Source organism: Plecotus auritus, assembly GCF_963455305.1.
Source record: "Plecotus auritus genome assembly, chromosome: 10".
Lineage (NCBI taxonomy): Eukaryota > Metazoa > Chordata > Mammalia > Chiroptera > Vespertilionidae > Plecotus > Plecotus auritus.
Genome location: NC_137785.1, coordinates 43665887 through 43687153, shown reverse-complemented (window position 1 = coordinate 43687153; position 21267 = coordinate 43665887). Strand labels below are relative to the sequence as shown.

General features: G+C 49.2%; 1 protein-coding gene and 1 pseudogene across 9 annotated transcripts; one reads left to right on the top strand and one right to left on the bottom strand.

Annotated features, from left to right (window-relative positions):
- Positions 1-1233: 1233 nt before the first annotated feature.
- On the top strand, positions 1234-18070 carry ZNF23 (zinc finger protein 23). 8 transcript variants are annotated; one of them, XM_080645328.1, is made up of 6 exons: positions 1234-1305; positions 9231-9295; positions 9865-9914; positions 11431-11557; positions 12126-12239; positions 14089-16652. In XM_080645328.1, the coding sequence occupies exons 3-6, from the start codon at positions 9894-9896 to the stop codon at positions 15891-15893; spliced, it is 2067 nt and encodes a 688-aa protein (XP_080501454.1). In that variant the 5' UTR covers positions 1234-1305; positions 9231-9295; positions 9865-9893; the 3' UTR covers positions 15894-16652. The 8 variants fall into 8 exon arrangements, with proteins under 8 accessions (XP_080501454.1, XP_080501455.1, XP_080501459.1 ...); XM_080645329.1 differs by having other exon boundaries at positions 1261-1284; XM_080645333.1 differs by lacking the exon at positions 9865-9914 and adding an exon at positions 17983-18070 and having other exon boundaries at positions 1262-1284; positions 14089-14240.
- LOC308235683 (large ribosomal subunit protein uL1-like) lies at positions 7389-8031 on the bottom strand (annotated as a pseudogene). The gene has a single exon. The product of its transcript is annotated as a large ribosomal subunit protein uL1-like (transcript).
- Positions 18071-21267: the final 3197 nt, after the last annotated feature.

The following is a 21267-nucleotide window of genomic DNA, read 5'->3' as shown; positions in this document are numbered from 1 at the left end:
TGGAATGAGAAAGGCCAACGCTATCAGACTTGGGAGGGACCCTAACTGTGGGTGGTGCAATCCAAGGGCTTATTTTGGAGTTTTATGAGGGTATTTTTGTTACAGTGTTTGGTGGTAACCAGGAGTGCCACAAATCCTGCAATGCACAGGATTGTTCTTCCTACTGCAAGTTTTCATAGCCCTAATGGATTTGGCTCAATGGATAAAGTCTCAGCCTGCAGACTGAAGGGTCCTGGGTTCAATTCCAGTCAAGGGCATGTCCCTCGGCTGCAGGCTCCATCCTGGGCCCTGGCCCTGGTCAGGTGAGTGTGGAAGGTAATGAGTCCATGTCTCTCTGTCTCTCCCCTTCCCTTCCACACAAAAAGAAAAAAAAAACAATGGAAAAATAACCTCCAGTGCGTATTAACAGCAACAACAAAAAAGTTTTCAGACATTGGCCTTGCTGGACATTCATGGAGGTAAAAACTGCTTATAAAATACCTGAATCTAGAACTTGTTTTTAAGGTAAACACAACGTGGTTTTGCAGTTTTAACATTTGCTGATTCTCCAGGAATATGATCAAGACAAGATTGTACTGTGTTTCGTCTAAACTTTACCAAAAGGGTTCACCAATTTGGATCCACCTTGTGATTTTTGAGACACCAATGTAAGACACAGCATTGTGGCTTTGGCATTCAGACACATCCTAAGTGCAAAGGCAAATATCTGACCACTCCTTTAGGTCTCCTACAGCAGCAGTCATGACCAAACCTTGACATATTGAAATGTGTTTTCAATTACAAATTATTTTCCTTTTATTTCTCCTTTATTTCAGTTAAGGCATAACCGTTTTTAAAATGTAAATTGATTATATTATTTATGCTTTTTAAAGTATTATCTATGATTTTCATGACAAGAGAATAAACTGGTCACTAGGAAATATTTGTTACAAAAAGAGTGGTCTTGGTTTTGATACCGTGTAACCCACTGAATCCAGTCCGTAGACTCCCAAATCTGGTTGCACCGCAGCTTTGCTAAGATACAGATCCCCAGCACCACCCCTGGGTTGAACCCAGCGCTCGCCGCTGAGACGTGCTTTGCCCAGCACACCCCGAAGAGCAAACGCTACCTGAACGAGCTCCTAGGGAAAGGGACAAAGAGGGCAAGACTCTGGGCGCTGAGGTTTTCAGCGCAGGGGGCGGGGCCAGAGCACTACCGAGAGGGAGCGACGGTATTCCTAGAGAGGCTCGGCCACAGCCCAGTGACGCACTTCCGGCCTCCCCGCGGAGCCGCGAGCCGCGAAGGTGAGTCCGCGAGCAGTGTAGGTGAGTCTGGCACTTTGGATGGTGGGGTGGTACCCTGGCTCTGTGCGTTAGGAGTGCCCTTCCGCCTGGGTAGGAGCTGGGTTGCCCACCCCTGGAGGAGGGAGCAGGTCGGCGGCCCCTCTTTGACTCCCGCTTTGAACTTGGTGGCCGAATACGTTCTGTCCCGTGGGAAGCGAAGCCCGAGTTACTGTCATAGCCACGAAGCTCCAAACAGTTCGGGGAAAATGCTGGTGGCTTTTGGGAAGGTGTGTCGGCGCAGCCAGTGGGTGTAATATTTGCAGGGGTGAAGCGGCCTGAAGCGATAGTCACCAGTGTTTTGACATGTTGAGGTCATGCAGGGGCTTTCACCAAGGGTGGGCTGTGTGCTCTCTGGCTCCTGACATAGGGTCGTGAAGCCAGGCCCAGGGGAAGAACAGAAAAGGCAGGGCCCCTCCGTCCACCCGAGAGCAGAAGAAACAGGCTTTTGGAAGGCGCTGTCTACTTACTGGAGCGGTGTCAGTTCCAAAAGGTAACTGCTCCCTACTCTCCATCTGTGGGATGACAGTGACCTGGGAATGATTGCTACAATGTACTTAGTGATTTGTTCAGTCCTAGAATACACTTAAAATAATTCCAGAATTGCTCATTCATACCCTTATGAAAAGCAAGTTTCCTAATGTCAACAAATAAAGATCTGAGGCCATGAAACAAATTTATTTGGGGTCTTAAAGGATTCGAATCCAAACTAAGCTGTGGAGAGAACGAAGAAAGGCGGCAGGGTTTATAAAGGCACAAATCACAAAATGTAATTCTTTCATGACTTGAGGTATTGCCGGCCACGTTAACAGGGTTTGGTCAGTTCCCATATGGAAACGAGGGAGGTGAGAACTAAGGAAGGAAGTAAATTCCATCTGTGTCCATGTAGCAGTTGTTCTAAGATGTCTATGGTTTCCGCATGTTTATGTCTCTGCCTTGAGCTGAGTTTAGCAACAGGTTTTGTGTTTTGTTTGTTGAGGGCTAACAACAGTAAAAGTAGCTCTGAAAACAGAGGCAAGACATGTGCATAGGCCCCACTTCCTTAATAGCCTCCTGACTCTGTTAAAGTGAATCAGCAATGTTTATTACACCTTAGTTTTTCCCCTTGTCACTAGAGGGCAGCATTTGGGCACAGGTCTTTGTAGCCTCTAGTTAAAATACTGTTTTGCAAAGTTACTTAGTTCTTGTCTTTCCCACCATTTTAGTGTGGTTACATTACTCAGTTGCAGGATAGTTAGGCTCATTTGATGTTGTTTGTGTTCCTTTTTTGGGTCATCACCACCATCCCATCCTGGTTGGTTGGTTTTATATATATGTATGTATATTTATTTATTTGGATATGTGAAACATTACTCTAGTTATAAAAGAACAAAAAGCACACTCAGAGACATGACACTCCCTCCTCGTCCCTTCTACCCAGTTTCCTTCCATCCTCCCATTCCAGGGTTCTTTTCACCCACTTCCAACTCACACCTGGTGTAACCACTCTCCTTGGTTTCTGGTTTATCCTTCCATTTCTTTTTGTATAAATGACCAGACACATATTTTCTTATACTCCTGCTTTTGCACTTGTTTTTTTTTTAATTTTATTTAACAATATACTTTGAAAATCACCCATATCATAGAGATAATTATCTTTTTTAAAAAATGCCATTCATATATACACAAGACTGCATCTACTATGACAGTTAAGAAGCATAGTAAAATGAGCAGCCATGAACACACCACCTCATTAAGGAGGAGAACATTAGCAGTACTGCTGCATCTGTCTGTGTGCTCTGCCCCAACCCAACTCCCAGCTTCCCACCCCTAGAAGTAACAGCTGTCTTGAATTTTGTGTTAATATAGCCTTACCTGTTTTTAAAAATCATTTTATCACATACTAGTGGCCCGGTGCACAAAATTCGTGCACATTAAAAGGGGATTAGTTAGAGGAAATAATTTAACATTGCTATTTGCCCTTTCTCTATAATAGAAGTGTCAGAGATGAAAGAAAATTAGTAAAATGTATATGAAAACCTTCCTCCTGTCAGAGTCTGGGGCGCACCATGGGACCCAGAGTCAAATTCCCACCCACCTACATGTGCCTCAAAATCACGTGAGACCCAGACCCGGCCAGCCCCCGCCCCCATTGAGCTAAATCCAGACCTGGCCAGTCCCACCCTTGTCAAGCCCTGCCGGGCAGGGGACGTAGCCTCAGGTTCCCTGGCCCGGCACCAGGACGGGGGACGTGGCCTGAGGTCCCCCAGCCCAGACCGGGGCGGGGGGCATGCCTTGAGGTCCCCGTCAAGACCCGCCAGGCAGGGGGGACGCAGCCTCAGGTCCCCCGGGCCAGCACCGGCAGGGGGGTGCAGCCTCAGGTCCCCCGTCAAGCCCCGCTGGGCGGGGGGCACAGCCTGAGTTCCCCTGACCCAGCACTGGGGGTGCACCTTGAGGTCCCCCATCAAGTCCCACTGGGTGGGGAGCACAGCCTGAGGTCCCCTGTCAAGCCCCGCCAGGCAGGGGGGTGCAGCCTCAGGTCCCCTGGCACGGTGCTGGGGTGGGGGGTGCCACCTGAGGTCCCCCAGCCTGGTGCCGGGGTGGGGGGCGTGGCCTGAAGTCCCCTGTCAAGCCCCACCTGGTGGGGGACACGGCCTGAGGTCCCCCAGCCTGGCACCGGGGGGTGGGGTGGGGGGAGAGCAGCCTGAGGTCCCCTAGCCCAGCACCAGGACGGGAAGCGCACCTTGAGGTCCCCCATCAAGCCCTGCCAGGCGGGGGGCATGGCCTCAGGTCCCCTGGCCTGGCACCGGGGTGGGGGGCGTGGCCTGAGGTCCCCCAGCCTGATGCCAGGGCAGGGGATGCAGCCTGAGGTCCCCTGTCATTCCCTGCCGGGTGGGGGAGGGCATAGTCTAAGGTCCCTGCTGATTGCTCATTAAGGCTCCTTATGGGAACTTGGCTTCAGCTGTGGGTGCAGCCATCTTTGTGATGGAGTGATGGTCAATTAGCATATTCCCTCCTTATTAGATAGGATGTGTGTATCCTATCTAATAAGGAGGGAATATGCTAATTGACTGTCACGCCCTCACAAGATGGCAGTGCCCACAGCCACAAGATGGTGGCATCCAGTTCCCTCAGCCCCGCCTCATCCAGTTTCAGTCCCTCAGTCCCCTCAGTCCTGCAGGGGAAGGCAGGTGGGGGTGATCGGTGCAGCAGGGGAGGGCAATTGGGGATGATCATGCCAGCAGGGGGACAGTTAGGCATCAATCAGGCCGGCAGGGGAGCAGTTAGGGGGCTATCAGGCTGGCAGGCAGAGTGGTTAGGGGCAATCAGGCAGGCAGGCAAGCGAGTGGTTAGGAGCCAGCAGTCCCGGATTGTGAGAGGGATATCTGACTGCCGGTTTAGGCCCGATCCCTATGGGATCACGCCTAAACTGGCAGTTGGACATCCCCCGAGGGGTCCCAGATTGGAAAGGGTGCAGGCTGGGCTGAGGGACACCAACCCCGTGCATGTATTTCATGCACCGGGCCTCTAGTATATAAATAATGTGTTTAGTTTGCTTTTGAGCTTTGTGAAAATGACAGCATAGGGTCTGTAGTCTTATGTTCCTAAATTCGTCCATGTTGTTGTGAGTCATTCATTTTTGCTGCTGGGCAATGTTCCATTGTAAAAAACTGTATGACAACTTATTTATGCATTCTCAATGGACATGTGAGTTGCTTCCAGTTTTTGGCTATTAACATACTGCTGATAATCAATAATTCTGGACATATCTCCTACATGTGAGTTTCTCTAGAGTATAAGTTTTTTAATTTAAGCATGAATGTAAAATTTTATCAAATGCTATTGAGATGAAGAGTATATTTATCTTTATTTGATTTGTTAATGTGGAAAAGTATACTAATCTGTATCCTAATATTGCAGTTTACTTGTGTTCATGGGATGATGATATGTCACTTTAATGGACTACTGGGGTCTTATTTCTTATTCTTTACAATTTTTGCATCATTATTCATAAATGAGACTTGTCTATGGTTTTGTGTCAGTATTGTGTTGACGTTACCCAACCCAAGGGGTTCACTGCTTAGGGAGTTCTAGTCAAGGAGACATGGTTGTTGTTAGGTAGTTTTATTTACTCGCAGCAAGTAAAGGAGACCAGGGATTCACATCCAAATCTGCTTCCTGGAAGAGAGGCTTAGCCATTGCTTATACACTGTTTGGTCAATTGCATGTTGATTTCTTCTTTGCAGTTGGCTAAACTTATCTGGATTTGGTTAATTGTGTGTTGAGTTCTTTCTTTTTGGGGGGTTGAGGGCAGTTGGCTAAACTCTTGGGTTGAGTGGTCAGGCTCATCCTGAGTGGATAAGCTGCATCTGCAAAATACTGTGCTACATTTTCACACTTAACAAGATCTGCCCAGACCTTGAGACTCTTGTCCTATCCAACATTGGCATGATCAAAAGATTGGGAAACTTACATTGCTTTTCTCTGGTACAGTTTAAATAGTGTTAGAATTACTCATTTCTTCCAGATTTGAAAAGGTTTGCCTGTGATATACATGGGCTCAGTGTTTTATGAGTTCACTCTTTACTGGCTATCTCAGTTTAATTAGGCAAAAGTAATCATGGATTACAGAGAAAATCTATATAATAAAATTGGTAGAGTTGATTCATTAAATTCACATAGAATTATATGTATTTATAGACTAATTTTTAAATGGGCACTTCATCTATTAACTCTCAAAAATTTGTAAAGCAGAAGTAAGTGTATTGGGCTATTCAAATACCATGCAGTAAAGCCAGAAATTATGAACAGAGAAGAAATTAACAACATACTATCCTAAACAATTCTTTGGTCAGATACTAAACACCAGCTATCAAATAGTAATTAAATCATGACATAAAACTTCTGGTATGTGGCTAATTGTGTATTCAGAGGAAAATTTATGGCCTTATAGGTTTTAATTGCCAAATAGGAAAGTATGAAAATAAATGAAGAAGCCATGTGCCCCTAAGAAGTTTGAAAAGAAGCCTTTATAGTCTAGTTTTCCCAAAAGTAGAACAAAGGGCAAAGACTTGTGTACAGGTGATTTATTTGGGAACGTAGTCCCGGGGCAGAGTGGAAGACGGGGGCCTGGCAGAGAAGGAAGGAGAGCCAGTACAAGGGTGCTTTGTCAGTCTGGCCCTTCTTCATCTGATTGCTGCTCCGTCTTACAGGATCTTGGAGGAGCTTTGGAATGTCATTTGGGGGTCTAAAGGGGAAGACATTTATCCATTGAGGAGCTTTGGATGTCATTTGGGGGGTCTAAAGGGGAAGACATTTATCCATAGAGGAGCTTTGGAATGTCATTTGGGGGTCTAAAGGGGAAGACATTTATCCATAGAGGAGCTTTGGAATGTCATTTGGGGGTCTAAAGGGGAAGACATTTATCCATTGACCTCTGTCCCCTATTGGTCAAGGGTGGCACCACAAGCATTAACTCTCCTGCACTTTAGGGACCAGCAAGTGTCCACAGGTTTCCGCAGGGCTCCCGTACAGGACAGCAGAGAAGCCCAGGGCAGGAGCCAGGCATCGGTGGTGCAGATCCTTGCAGAGGCATTGGTAGGCTGCATCTGCACAAAGCTGAATTAAGCTCCTGGAACAGGACTAAGAATGAGACAAGAGGAATGGAGTGGTGCATAAGGTGTCTCTTACAGAGCCAAAGAAACAAACTAAGAAAAAGAACTTAATGAATTAAAATCAATTAGGGGGGAAAAACAGTGTTCTAAATAAATTAAAAATCTGGTTCACTGAAAATAAAACAACATTAAAATAGATAAACCACTGCTCAGCCTTATTTTATTAATCTGTTTGGGATGCCATAACAAAATGCGATCGACTGTGTGGCTTTAACCACAGAAACCTGTATCTTATAGTTCTGGAGACTGCAAGTCTAAGATGAAGGAGCTGCTGCTTTGTTCTTAGTGAGGGCTCTTTCCTGGGGTTTCAGGTGGCTGCCTTCTCACTGTGTGCTCACATGGCAAAGATGGAGAGTTCTGGAGTCTCTTCCTTTTCTTTCATCTTCTTCTTCTTTTTTTAATGGTTTATTAAGCTTAGTACAGGCGCTGGGACTTGCCCCTGGTTCTCTTGATGTACAAAGCCCAAACATTCTGCCAGTTCTTTTTGAGCAATGATACCAGGAAATGGACAGCTAAGTGGATGTTGTACACAAGCTCATCACCTGTCATCTTCACGTGGCCAACAGCCACTGCCAGACACAGCAGCTGCTTCATCTGGAACTTGATTGTGGATTTTGCCTCATCAGCTTTGGCCACCATATTCTCATTGTGGGTCAACAAGGACGGGAACTTGCCAGCCTTATTCAGGCCTGGGCCCAGGATTTGTGGGATCTGCTTGATCAGAGACTCTGAAGCACAAAAGGCATTGTACTTCTTGGCCAGCTTCTTGACCAGTTTCTTACTCTTGCTGAGTTTCTTCAGTGCCTCAGTGTCCATATGCGGGATGTCCACGGCCTTGGCCTCATCACAGTGCTGCTGGTCCTCCATGGAGAGCTTGGGGTGGGGTGGACTTCAGCCCGACGGTGCCCGAGAAGCGTTTGTCCTCCTGAGGGTCATAGTTCTTCAGGCCAATCTGCAGCTCCACCGTCTCCAAAAACTTCCCTTGCTTGTGCTGGTTCCCGTGCAGCACCTCCCGCACCACCTAGTAGAGGGTGTCATGGGAGACTTTGCCGCTCATGGTTCCTCGTGCCGAAAAAACCAGAAGAGCTCTCTTCCTTTTCTTCTACGTGCATCAGCCCTATTAGATTTGGGCCCTGCCCTTATGACTGCATTTAATCTCATTGCCGCCTCGCCCATCTTATCTCCAAATATAGTCATTGGGGGTTAGATCTTTGACATATGAATTTTGTGGGGACACAAAATTTACCAAGAGGAAAGGTCTAAAAGCATATATATTCAAAAGAAGAAGTGGAAAAAGCAAAGTAGCTCCAGATATGGAGGAAGTGAAAAAAGCCATAAACCAGTTTTTTCCACAGCTGTGCTAAAGTTGAAATCCTGGAAGACATAGATGAAATTTTAGGAAAGTATACATTTTCAAGACTGATTTTAGGATCCGTGAGAATCAGAAAATAGCCACTCTGAGTGTTTTTAAACATGGTGAGCAAGGGGCTTTGGGTCATGGGGCCCTACATGCCACAGCGATCCCCTCTCCCAGGGAGCTGAGGTCTCGGCTTCTTTGCTCTCAGAAGGCTGGAAAGGATGAGGAGGCAGCCTGGCCCCTCACTTCTGGCCCAGCTTCCTTGAGGTGAGCCGGGGCCATGGGGGCGGCTGACCTCCCCAGCTCTTTACGGAGACATTAGAGGCTGGAGGACACTCCTCTGTGTGGGGAGAGAGGCACATGTGGGGGAGCAGCTGTCCCCTCCCAGGTGCTGCCTCTCTGGGCCTAACTCGGGCCTCTGCGCTGGGGCTGCAGCACCGCCTGCCTGTCTTCTCTTGCAGGGTGACGAGGATGATACTTGTTTAGAGAGAGAAATAAATCAAAGATCTTGGTATTCTTCTGTCTCTTGAGCTGAAGCACTGCTACTCAAATCTTTGTTTTATTCTCTAGGCTCTGCATACATTTTTATGTGTGTGTGTGTGTGTGTGTGTGTGTGTGTGTGAGAGAGAGAGAGAGAGAGAGAGAGAGAGAGAGAGAGAGAGAGAGAGAGAGAGAGATGTGTGTCAGAGTTGTAAAATCCTAGGGTTCCTGGCAGTGAGCATCAGTGTCATGGCTGGGAGGAGTCCGGGGTACTGAGCAATTGAACAGATCACCCCCTTCTTCCTATGGCAGCTCCTGCTCACACTCCTATCTGGACACAGGCTGCCTGCATCTTAGATCTTCTCTTCTTGGTAGGGGTGGCTTACCTCACACTTGTCTCCCTCTGTGCTTTTCCTTAGCTCCAGCCCTTCTCTGAGAGGGAGACGAAGCAATGGCAGCCATGCTCCTGACAACCTGGCCTCAGGTGAGCTGTGGGTTCTTCGGGTCTTGCTCTGAGCAGTTTCAAATTGAGAAACTGAGAAGGGAAGCTGGTGAGCTTGTGATGAGAGCTGGAGAGGGCCTCCATGCTTATACCTGCCAGACTGGACTTGTGGGAAGAGTGGTGATGTAGAGGGATGGAGAGCGTGCCCGAAGACAGGGGTGTAGTCTTGGGCACATTGAGGTTCTTTGCTCCCCTCAGCAGAGGGCTCTGGGGAATAGGAGATGTGGGAACTGCCCAGGTAGGATGCTCCGTGTATGGGTGTGAATGGGGGAGGTAGCAGAGGACTGGGATTCCCAGGGACCAGGTACAGGTGAAGGGGAATCAGATCAACGTAAAGGAGGGCTGTGCTTCTAATTCAGGGTAAGAGGAGGGTAGTGGGGGCAAAGGAGGAAGAAAACTGGAAGCCCTGTGGGACAGGCTGTCTCACTGTGTCCTGAGAGGCTTTCAGGGCTTGGGGTGCAGTGGCTCAAACTGTAGGTCTCTGATAAGAGCTCTGGACCCTCTCCCCCAGAAAAATATACGTGCAAACCAAGTTTTCCATACAATTTCAGGGACTTCATGGATCCCCTGAAGCTCATCCATGGACCTCCATGGACTGCAGGTTGGGAAAGTCATAGTCACAGTAACTCCAGTAACATCGTTTGAGGCTTCCTATGCTGCAGGCACCATACTAAGCACTTTGCATGGATCGCTCATTCCTGACAACTGACCTCTGAGATAGGTGCTGTGTTGGACTCATTACACCACAAAAGACACGAAGGCAAAGGAGATAGAGTGACTTGCCCAAGGTCTCACAGCCATTGTGTGATTCTTAACTGCCCAGCCTTATGGCACGTGTGGGACCAGTGGAGTTAACTTGGTCAGATTTATAGGGAATAACTTCCAGGGAGATTCAAAAGCAGGGTGACCACTTCAGAAGGAAGTCCACTGGTCCAGGTGATGTGGGCTTAATCAGGAAAGTAGTTGTTAAAGAGGGGGGATCTAATTCTAGTAATGCTTAACATAAAAACCTTTAGGACCTAGAGTCAGAGTAAGGAGATGGGGGTAAGGGAGAGGAAGGAGTCAAGAATGAATCCCCAAGGTTCTAGCTGAGGTTTCCTGCACAGATAGTGGTGGGTGATACCAACTGAAGTTTGAATTCAGGAGGAGGCACCAGCTTACCTGGGTAAAGGGCGGTGGCAGTGGGCAGTGAATGTGCAGAGAAGTTATTTGACTTGTCACACAGCGAGTGACTCACAGTAACTCCCAGAAGCTGACTAGATTATTTGCTGGGTGGAGTTTGGTAGAGTCAACCAAGACAGATCCTGGCAAATAGGAGTTGAGGGCAAATCCCTGTCAATGTGTCCCCAAGGTTGTTAGAGAAGGCTGGGGGTGGTGGGGGGGGGGAGCAGTGGGCAGAGAGCAGCCGGAGTCTGCAGCTGCTCAGGAGGGAGGAGCCGGGCCTGCAAGTATGCAGCATTAGCCCTGAGTGGCAGAACCGGTGCTGATGGCAGGGTGTTTGAGGAGCTGGCCAACAGGAAAGTTGAGCTTCCTTCTCCAAACCTTGGATGACGTTGGAAAGGATGAGGCTTGAATGGGAGAGGGTAACAAAATGTCAGGTTTTCAGAAAGACCCATCTGGAAGCGGAACGGCTGTTGCTGCCACCCCCTCACCCCTGGTCCCCAAGCTGATCTGGGCAGCACTGAGCTTCCTCTGCTGGAGGTTCTGAAGCAGAGGCTGCGCAGCCCCTTGCTGGGAAGTTGGTGACGTGGATCAGGCTGCAGATGGGGCTGGATGAGATGGAAGCCATGGCCATTCTTTGGGAGCAGGATGGAGAAGCCAAGACCTCAAGGAGATGAAGTGGGAATGCTGGGGGTGGGTCCTGAGCTGTGTCCGCCAGTGAGGGAGTGGCTGCGTTAGCTTTTAGAAGTATAAAAATGGCATGAGGTTTCTCTGCCATGAGAGAAGTCAGATGTGCCCTGGCTTGCTCTCCAGGTATTTTTCTCACATTTTTGCCGTGTTATTACTTTCATGCTCTTCACAAGCTCCCTCCCCGAGCCCTTATACTGCCCTCTGCCCCCCACTTAGGGCCTGAGCCATGGAATTGGCCCTAGGGCAGCAGGAACCTGTTGTTTCAGAAGTCGGTGACCTTTGAGGATGTGGCTGTGTACTTCACCCCAACGGAGTGGGATGGCCTGTCCCCTGCACAGAGGGCCCTGTACAGGGATGTGATGCTGGAGAATTATGGGAATGTGGCCTCCCTGGGTAAGGCCTCTCCCCCTGGACCCAGACTTGTTGGTTGGGGGTTTCCTGACTTCCCATACATGTTGCAGGGGGACTCCAGAGCCTGAGATTCCTAATTCTCTAGGCCCAGGGATTTCTGGGAAGGGCAAACCCCAAGCCCATTTTGGGTCAATATAGGACTTTGCTGGGACTAGTATGCACTCTTTATGCACCCTATAGAAGCTGTGTTTTAGACAATGTGGAAAAAGTAACGTATAGCGTTATCTTTAGTTCCCCCTCACCTGCATCTTAGGTCTTTCCAAGGATGTCTGCGTACTCTGAATATCTCAGGCCAAGGTCACAAAATGGTGTCCCTTTGGGCAGATTCTGTTTGCTCTGCATGAAGTCTCCTGTGCCCACAGTCTGGGACCCTGTCAACTTCTCCCTCACCTCCTCAAGCCCTCCCCACCCGCCCCCTACACGGACAACCTGGGGCTCTTACCTTCCCCCCGCCCCCCACCCCATTGCCAAGACAATCGGAGAAGAGGCTTAGGAATCACCCATGGCAGACTATTCACCCTTCTCTCCTATTTCCTTTCCCCCAAAACAGGATTTCCACTTGTCAAACCGGCTGTGATCTTACAACTGGAGGGAGGAGGTGAGCTGGGGGGCCCATTTCCACTGGCTGCTGAAACAGGCACAGACCCTCCAGGCTTCTGGACTGGTAAGGGAGGCACATATTGTGTATTATACTGGAAAGTTTAACTCTTTAAGAAGAAAGAGTTAGCATGTAAGCATGAGTTAGCATGTTAGCAACATATAACCGTGCCACGTTTATTGGCCAGCTGTACAGAGTAAAATTTAAGTAAGTTTTGATGATCTATATAGAGATAGATTCAATTAAGATCTTTTCTATTTTCACAATTTGCTATTTCTTTGTACTAAGAACAGATCATTTTTAAATGCCTCATTCTAACTCTTTTTAATCCTAATTTTGAAATTCTACCTTACCAAAAAAAAAAATGAACGGATTAAGTAATTTGGGTGCAGGAAGGGGGTTCTTGCTAGTTTTCTAAGCATTGTCTATTAACACTTTTTCACAGAATAGGAAAATAGCATTGTGGTTAGAAGTATAGTTTTTGGAGCATATTTTCTGAGGTTCAATCCTAACTGTGCAACTTCCTAGTTGTGTGACTTTGAGCAAGTCGATTATTTAGTTCTCTCAGAGTCAGTGTTCTCATCCCTGAAAATGGGATAATAATAATAAAAGGTTTTAGTGCTAGTCTTACAGTTTGAGGATAGAATGAGGTAACATGTATCATGTACCTGGCTAATAGTGTGTGCTCAATGATATATTAGTTGTTATTTTTGTTTTTTGGAGGAGACAGCTTTATATAGTAAGTTATAGGGAATAAGGCAGAAGGGAAGAAGGGCTGTAATTCATTGCTTCTCAAACCATATGCAAATGAATTACCTGAAAGTCTTACAAATATGAAGATTGTTAGTAAGTCTGGTGTGGGGCCAAGATTCTGCATTTTTGTTAAGTTTCCAGGTGATGCCAATGTTTTCAGTTCCCAGACCACACCTGAAGTAGTGAGGCTCTCATTGGCTCAAGCAGAGTAGCTGCCAGATGACTTCCTATTTCCCATGAGGCCTAGCTTTACCTCCTGCATTTGGGTTCCATAAGATTCTCTTACATCCCTTCAACAAATCCTCTTTTTTTAAATGATAGTTTCAGTGGGTTTTTATTCCTTGTCATTCAGCCAGATGATCTCTGACCAACAAAGACATGTTTTAGACATGGAGAGTTTGAAGTGCTTGGCATATAGAGGGGGGAAAAGTGATATTGTGGAGACCCTTAATCAAAGGTGTCTGGAAAAATCTATAGACAGTAGGTAGTCCTGAAGTTTTTGAACAACCCATCATGATCTGAGCTAATAATAGAAACATTGATCTAGTCCGTGTCTATAGGTTTATTGGGGTGAGGACTCAAATGGGTTTTAGGCAGGCAGACGGGGAAGGTGTAAGGCATAAGACCCATGTCAGCATAGTTGACTTTCTTTTAAAAATTACTTCCTCATACCCCAGTTAGTTGGAGTGTCATCCCATACACCAAAAAGGTTGTGGGTTTGATTCCCGGTCAGGGTACATATCTAGCTTGCAGGTTTGGTAACTGGGCAACCAATTAATGTTTCTCTTTCACATAGATGTTTCTCACTTTTAACCTTTATGTTATTGGTTATTATTTGTTTAGAGACAGGTAGTCTTTTTAAAATGATTACTTTAAAATTATACTGTTGGTACATGCTCAAAACAGTAAAGAAGGTCTATAAAATGGTGGGGAAATCTATTAAACTTCCTGTTATTTTGTTCAGTTTTTTGTGTCTTCTAGAAGTTTTCTAGGTATAGTACAAATATATATGTCTATGTCTGCCCTTTTTATTTTCTTTTACTCAAATGGAATCTACATACCATTTCTCAACTTGTTTTCCTATTTAACAGTATATCTTTTATATCTTTTCGTATTAGCATATATGGATTTAACATTTTCTGTTTTATGTTTTTTATAATAGATATTGATATCCAGGCTGACAATAATATGACAAAGGAAATGAACAAAGAAAAACATAATACATCATTTGTACTTCAGGGGGACTTTTCCCAGGAAACAGACTTCTCAGAAGCCTATATTCTAGAAAAACAACAGCAGGAAGTCCACCTCATAGTAAGTATGAAGAAAGAAAACAGCAGTGTCATTGACGGAACAGTGAAAGATGACACAAGCCTCATGGAGGAGTGTTTGTTTAGTCAGAATCCAAACTTGAATCAGTGTAATACCATCATCACCACTGGAGAGGAGCCCCCTGAGTGTACAGGATTGGAGAAATCCTTAAGTTTTGACACAAAACTTATCCATCATGAAATAAGTAATTCCAGGGAAAGACCATTTGAATGTGAAGAATTAGTGGAAACCTTTAAGTATAACTCTCAACTTAATCATCATCAAGACAGCTATCTTGGGGAGAAGCCCTATCAGTGTAAGGATTGTGGCAAAGCCTTTAGTGTTAATGCAAAATTAATTTGTCATCAAAGACTTCATAGTGGGGAGAAACCCTTCAAATGTGTGGAGTGTGGGAAAAGCTTCAGTTACAGTTCCCATTACATTACACATCAGACAGTCCACAGTGGGGAGAAGCCCTATCAGTGTAAGGTGTGTGGAAAAGCCTTCAGTGTTAATGGGAGTCTAAGCAGGCATCAGAGAATCCATACAGGAGAGAAGCCTTATCAGTGCAAGGAGTGTGGAAATGGCTTCAGCTGCAGTTCTGCATATATCACACATCAGAGAGTCCACACTGGGGAGAAACCTTATGAGTGTAATGACTGTGGGAAAGCTTTCAATGTTAATGCAAAATTAATTCAACACCAGAGAATCCACACTGGAGAAAAACCTTATAAATGTAATGAGTGTGGGAAAGGCTTCAGGTGCAGTTCCCAGCTCAGGCAGCATCAGAGCATCCACAGTGGAGAGAAACCCTGTCGGTGTAAGGAGTGTGGAAAAGCCTTCAGTAATAATACAAAACTCACTCAGCATCAGAGAATCCACACTGGTGAGAAGCCCTATGAGTGTACTGAATGTGGAAAAGCCTTTAGTGTCAAAGGGAAGTTAATCCAGCACCAAAGAATCCACACCGGTGAGAAGCCCTATAAGTGTAATGAATGTGGAAAAGCCTTCAGGTGTAACTCCCAGCTTCGACAGCATCTGCGAATCCACACTGGAGAGAAGCCCTATGAGTGTAATGAGTGTGGAAAGGCCTTCAGCGTCAATGCAAAACTAATGCAGCATCAGAGGATTCACACTGGGGAAAAACCCTTTGAATGTAATGAGTGTGGAAAATGCTTTACTTCTAAAAGAAATCTACTTGATCATCACCGAATACATACTGGAGAAAAACCTTATCAATGTAAAGAATGTGGGAAAGCCTTCAGTATCAATGCCAAACTAACTAGGCATCAGAGAATACACACTGGGGAGAAACCTTTCAAATGTATGGAATGTGAGAAAGCGTTTAGCTGTAGTTCTGATTATATTGTACATCAGAGAATCCATACTGGAGAAAAACCCTTTCAATGTAAGGAGTGTGGAAAAGCCTTCCATGTTAATGCCCACTTAATTCGGCATCAGAGAAGTCACACTGGGGAGAAACCCTTCAGATGTGTCGAGTGTGGCAAAGGCTTTAGCTATAGTTCTGACTGTATTATACATCAGACTGTCCACACTTGGAAGAAACCCTATGTGTGTACTGTGTGTGGGAAAGCCTTCAGGTTTAGCTTCCAACTTAGTCAGCATCAGAGTGTCCATAGTGAAGGAAAATCCTAGTAAGGATGTAGAAAACTCTCAAGATTAATGTTGAACTGAATCAGGTACCATGAGACTTTCCTGGTGGAAAACCCTGAGAGAGAAATGAATGTAGCAATCTTTACATGGAAACAAATCTTACTCATTACATTTTAAATCAGGAATGAAGACCAGTTAAAAAGTAACATTGAAAAACAGGTCATTAGGTGGCAGAGAGGAGAGAAGCTCGCCTATGCCTAGCGTCCTGGCCATGGACATCTGGATGGTTGATAGCCTGACACTCAGGGAAAAAAAAAATAGTTTGTTTTTTTTTTATATCAACAACCAATTAGAAAATATGATGGAAGGAAATATCCCATTTCCAACACCATCAAGAAAAGTAGATTTTCTAGGAATAAACTTAATTATTAGCAGGACCTATATGGATCACTACTGAGGGCAACAAATGGAAACAATTAAATGGGGAGAGAGAAGCCTTGTTCTTGGATAGGAAAACTCAGCTGTTCACTGTACCTAAATTATTTCCCTTTCATTTTTGACAAGCATCACTTTTGTAAAGAGGAAAAATAATATTTCCTTAGAAAAGGAAAAAAATGTAATTTTTATTTTCATGGAATAGAGATAACCTTTAGAGGCATGAGATGAAGTCATCAGATGAAACCCCACCCACGCTCAGCAAGTCCAGCCTCCAGAAACCAAATATAAGGGAAAATATTGATAAATTGACTTCAAAAGTAAATATCTGTTTTAAATCCAAATAAAGTTAAAAGATAAAGCACAAAAGTAGAACCCTTGTAAAATTTGTTATATAAAAGCAATAATATGCAGAGAGGTCTTATCATTAAGAGAAAAGTCCTATATAATAAAAGCCTAATGTGCAAATCGACCAAAGAGCGGAAGGACGGGTAGAATGGCTATGTGCTGTGATGTACACTGACCACCAGAGGGCAGATGCTCAATTCAGGAGCTGCCCACAGGTCCCAGACCAGCCAAGGAGGGTGCCAAAGGGGGGCCCACAGAGGGAGGTGACCAGCAGCATTGGGGGTGGGGCTGGCGAGTGGGTGGTGCCATGCTGGCCAAGGTAAGTGCCAGCGGGGGCCCCCCCCCAATTGCTCCACCAGTGGCCCCCCCAGATCAGCCCTGGTCGCAGGCCAGGCCTAAGGACCCTACCAGGCCTCTAGGAATCTAATAAGACCCAGTAAATTACACTAGCAGGCAGCTTTAAAGAAGATATTAAAATTATTAAAGTAAGATGTTCAGTCTTGGTAGTATTCCAAGGAGTGGAAATTAAAACAGGTGCAAACAACCACACACAGGAAGCCCCTGAACCTCTCTCCCACAGACACAAGATGTACACACAGACCCTCCCATAGATGCACAGATCCCTGCATACGCAGAGACAGGCCACCTCCCTGCCCCAGACCTACCTCCTATGCTCTCCAGCTTGAGTGACCTTTGTTGGCTGGGAGTGCTGTCTTGAGTGCTTCAAAGGATCTATTCTGGTCAGAAAGCTAATGACTTGAGCAGTGTCCAGGAGATGCCATTGCATAAGTCCTCTCCCCTGCCCCCATGCTCCTAGGAGCTGATTTGTGTGGAGGCAGGCACTGGAGCCTCAGAACTGAGGTAGCGGGGCCCTTCTGACCCGCCGGCTTGCTCTGGAAAATTCCAGGCTGAACACGACCCAGAGTGCACTGAGGCATGAGGTCCATTTACTTACAGGGAAACCGACCCGGAGATGGACACTCTCCCTGGCCACACAGCAAACCAGTAGTTGATGTAGTCACCCAGACCAGAGGAGAGGTGAAAGGCCATAGCTCGCTCCAACCCTCCTGGTTCTTGAACATCCTGTAGATGGTTTCTGGATGTGTGGTCAGCGGAGGTGGGGACAGGAGTCCTGCAATCCTGGTTCCCAGCAGGTCCCACAGTTTCTGCTATGGCAGCAACTAGGCAGGGACTCTAGGAGGATCAAGTCACTGAAGACCACCTGATGTCCAGGATCAGCCGTCAGTGGTCCGAGTGTCCTGGGTCTCAGGCTCCTGGTCAGCTCAGGGGTGGGGCTCAAGGCCCTTCCCACCTGGATGATCCCTGAGGCTTTTCTCCCTCATTGTAGGTTTGGTATTGCCCAGGTCCTTCTGTTTAGATCCCAAGGACGTCAGGAGAAGGCAGACACCTGCAAGTCCTCATGAAGTACCGTGGCCCCCTTGCCCAGAACTGCTCGGGGCCAGCGGAGACCTCACAAGACAGAAAGGACTCAGTACTGGAGACCCCGTCCCCTCACAAACACATTTCTGAGTTGGAGCCATGGACCCGGAAGAGCTGGATTAAATAAAGTCTCCCTCAGCCTTGGTCAGCGTGTTCTGCCCGGCAGCACAGGGCACCCTCTGCCCCAGTCTGTCACACTGTAAGGGCCCTCAGAGAACACGGGGTTCTGCCCTGTCCAAGTCAGGAGGGGAAACTGAGGTTCAGAGAAAACATGGTTGCCGCAGGGCACCCAGCAATTCAGGGAGGAGCCTGGTGAGAGGCCCAAGCAGGACGGGTGAGAGGCCCAAGCAGGACGGGTGGGAGGGCCCCTGGGCCGGGGTAGGCAGGGCTCGGGGTCATGTCGGGGGTGGGGACAAGAGGATCCGCACGGCTCCGGGCCAGCAGCTCTCTCCTCCTGGCGGTGGGGCGGAGGCTTCCGGCTGTCTTCCATAGGAGCCCCCACTCTCCCTGGACCACACCCCTTTCTCTGCGGTCCTGTCCTGAGGAGGATCTGGGGACACCCCCTTACACAGTCCGTAAAAGTCGATTGAACATTTGTGGGAGGCAGGCCCCTTCCCCAGGCCAGGGCTTGCCAAGGGCGGGGACCGCGAGGAGCCAGCCTCGGTCTCTCCGAGAGCTCCCCCAGCCCCTTCCCCCTCTCCGGCGCCATATGCACCGAGACCACGTGGTCTCCGCCATCCGACAGCTCCCAGGACTCCCCGGGCTCCCGCGGGTCTGGGCGCGCCCTGGGCTGGGGTCCTCCGCCCGCTCTCCGCCGCCGGGCCTAGCGCCCTCAGCTCTCTGCTCACCAGCCTTGCGGCGCGGTGCCCCTCCGCCGTCCTGAAGGGTGGCCGCCGTCCACGCTCAGCAAGCCCGGCCTCCAGGAAGCCCTCCCGGCTGCACGGCCGCAAGGAGGGCGCCTCGGCTGGGCTCCTTCAGCCGCACGGTAAGGAAGGGCAGTTCCTCATGTCCGCGGCCGCCTCCGGCCGCAGCGCCCGGAGCCCACGTGCTCCCGGCGTGTGACCGCGACGCCCGGACCCCCGCGGGGCCGCGGGAGTGCGGAGGGCGCGCGGGTGAGGAGAGGGGCGGCCTTCGGCGGGGCGCGCGCCCTCCCGCCTGCGGGCTGTGTTGGCCTCCGCCTGAGGGGCGCGGAGGTCGGGCCTGGTGCCCGGGCGCTGTGACTTGCCCTGGGACCCGGGGAGCCATGGCGAGCCGCTGGCCGCCGGGCGGCCTCCCGCTTCCTCAGGTGGCCATTGGCTGCCTGCAGGCAGGAGCCGAGCGGGCGGGAAACCACCACGGGGCGGCCCGGCCGGCGCTCGCGGCGGGAGAGCTGTGCATCCGCGGCCGGAGGGCGGGGGACACGCGCTCGGAGACCCGGAAGTCCCGCGGGCTGACCGCGGCGCCGGCTGCGGAGGGCGCCCGCGCCCGAGGTGGGGAACTCAGAACGGTTAGGCCAGCGCTTTGCAAACTTGTCTTCCAAGAAGCACAACCTGCCCCCGCCGCCCGCCCCGCGGAGGCCCGTCCTGTGACTCGCACGAGCAGGGCTGCCGTGGGGACGGCGGAGGAGGGCCAGTGGCCGCGGGGCCCTGCGAGCGAAGGGCAGCGGGCTTTGCTTCGAGGTACAGTAAGACGGGGCCGGGAGGAGTCGGTAGGCAGGATCCAGAACACCAGCGCCCACGGCACCCCCGGCTGCGAGGCGGGTCCGATAACACAAGATGGGGGCGACAGGACGGCCACCATGCTCTCCGGGGAGGCACAGGATGAGGAATGGTGGTTGGAGGCTCCCATGACCACGGGGAGGAAGAGGCAGCACAGGGAGCAGGGGAACAGTGAGGAGGGTCCTGGCCACGCCATGCAGGGGCCCTTCTCCCCGGGGCTTCCTCCCCCTCTTCTCACGGAACTCGGCCAAAAGCCACCTCCCCCTGGAGGGCCTCCCTGGCGTCTTGGTCAGCGTGGCCTGCCCAGCTGTCAGCTCTCACCTCCGTCTAATGGTTCCCATTCTCTTCCCTCCCCCTTCCCCTCCCGTTCTACTTGGAGTTGCTCACCGGTGTGACACCGGCCTGGCAGGGCCTTGCTGGGGCATCATTTCGGTGCAGTGGATGATGTCAGGGCGTCGGTAAGGGAAGAAGTGTTTCGTGTCTGTGTTTATATGGTTCATACATTTTCGTCCACAGCCTCCCAGGTGAATTCCCAGGGGGCTCTAGTGCGGGGTGGGTGGGAGTGGGATGGGGCGCAGTACCCTGAGCACAGCCATCCAGTACACAAGCCCATGAACACAAGTGAGAAGAATTGGGTTGCCCTTCTACTGCCCACGGGAGGGCGCTCCAGCCTCCAAATAAAGATCTGGAAACTGAAGTTTGAGGTCGGGCTCTGAGGATCCAAACTCTAGCCTCAGTGTGCACCCAAGTGCTGGGGCTACCTCCCCCCCCCCCCGCCCCCATCATCACCACCACCTTTGACTGGAACTGGTCAGGGTCTTTGGGCAGGGACACAGGCAGCTTCCTGCCTCTCTCCTAGGGAAGCAAAGGTAAGAAAACCACCCGCCAAACTGCCTGAGGCCAATGAATGAGAGGGGAACTGGAAGGGAAGAGTGTGCTCAGTGGGAGGGGTGGGCCAGGCCAGTGGGAGAGGTGAAAGGAGGAAGCGGAACAGGAGAGGCTCCAGTTCACCACCCCTCCCCCTCCTGCCTGAAAGGGACCACCGGGCAGAGGGGACAGGCAGTGGTTCTCACACGGGGTCTCCAGGCCGGCAGTGGCAGCATGGTGACATCACCTTGGAACTTGTTAGAAATACCAAGTCTTGGGCCCTACCCCCAGACCCACAGAATCAGAATCTCTGGGGTTGCCCCCCGCCCCCACCTGTTCTAAGAAGATCTGGGGGGGGTGGGGGGTTCTGATGAGTGCTCAAATTTAAGAACCCCTGGGCGAGACAGCCACAGAGAAGAATGGCTTCCCTGCTCTTAACTTTTTTTTTTTTTTTAATATGGCCCGCTTCACGAATTTGCATGTATTCCTTGTGCAGGGGCCATGCTGATCTTCTCTGTATTGTTCCACTTTTAATATATGTGCTGCCGAAGCGAGCACCCCTGCTCTTCACTTTCAGGGACACTCGGGAAAGACCAAAGATCACAGAGCCAGGCCTGTTCAAATCAGAA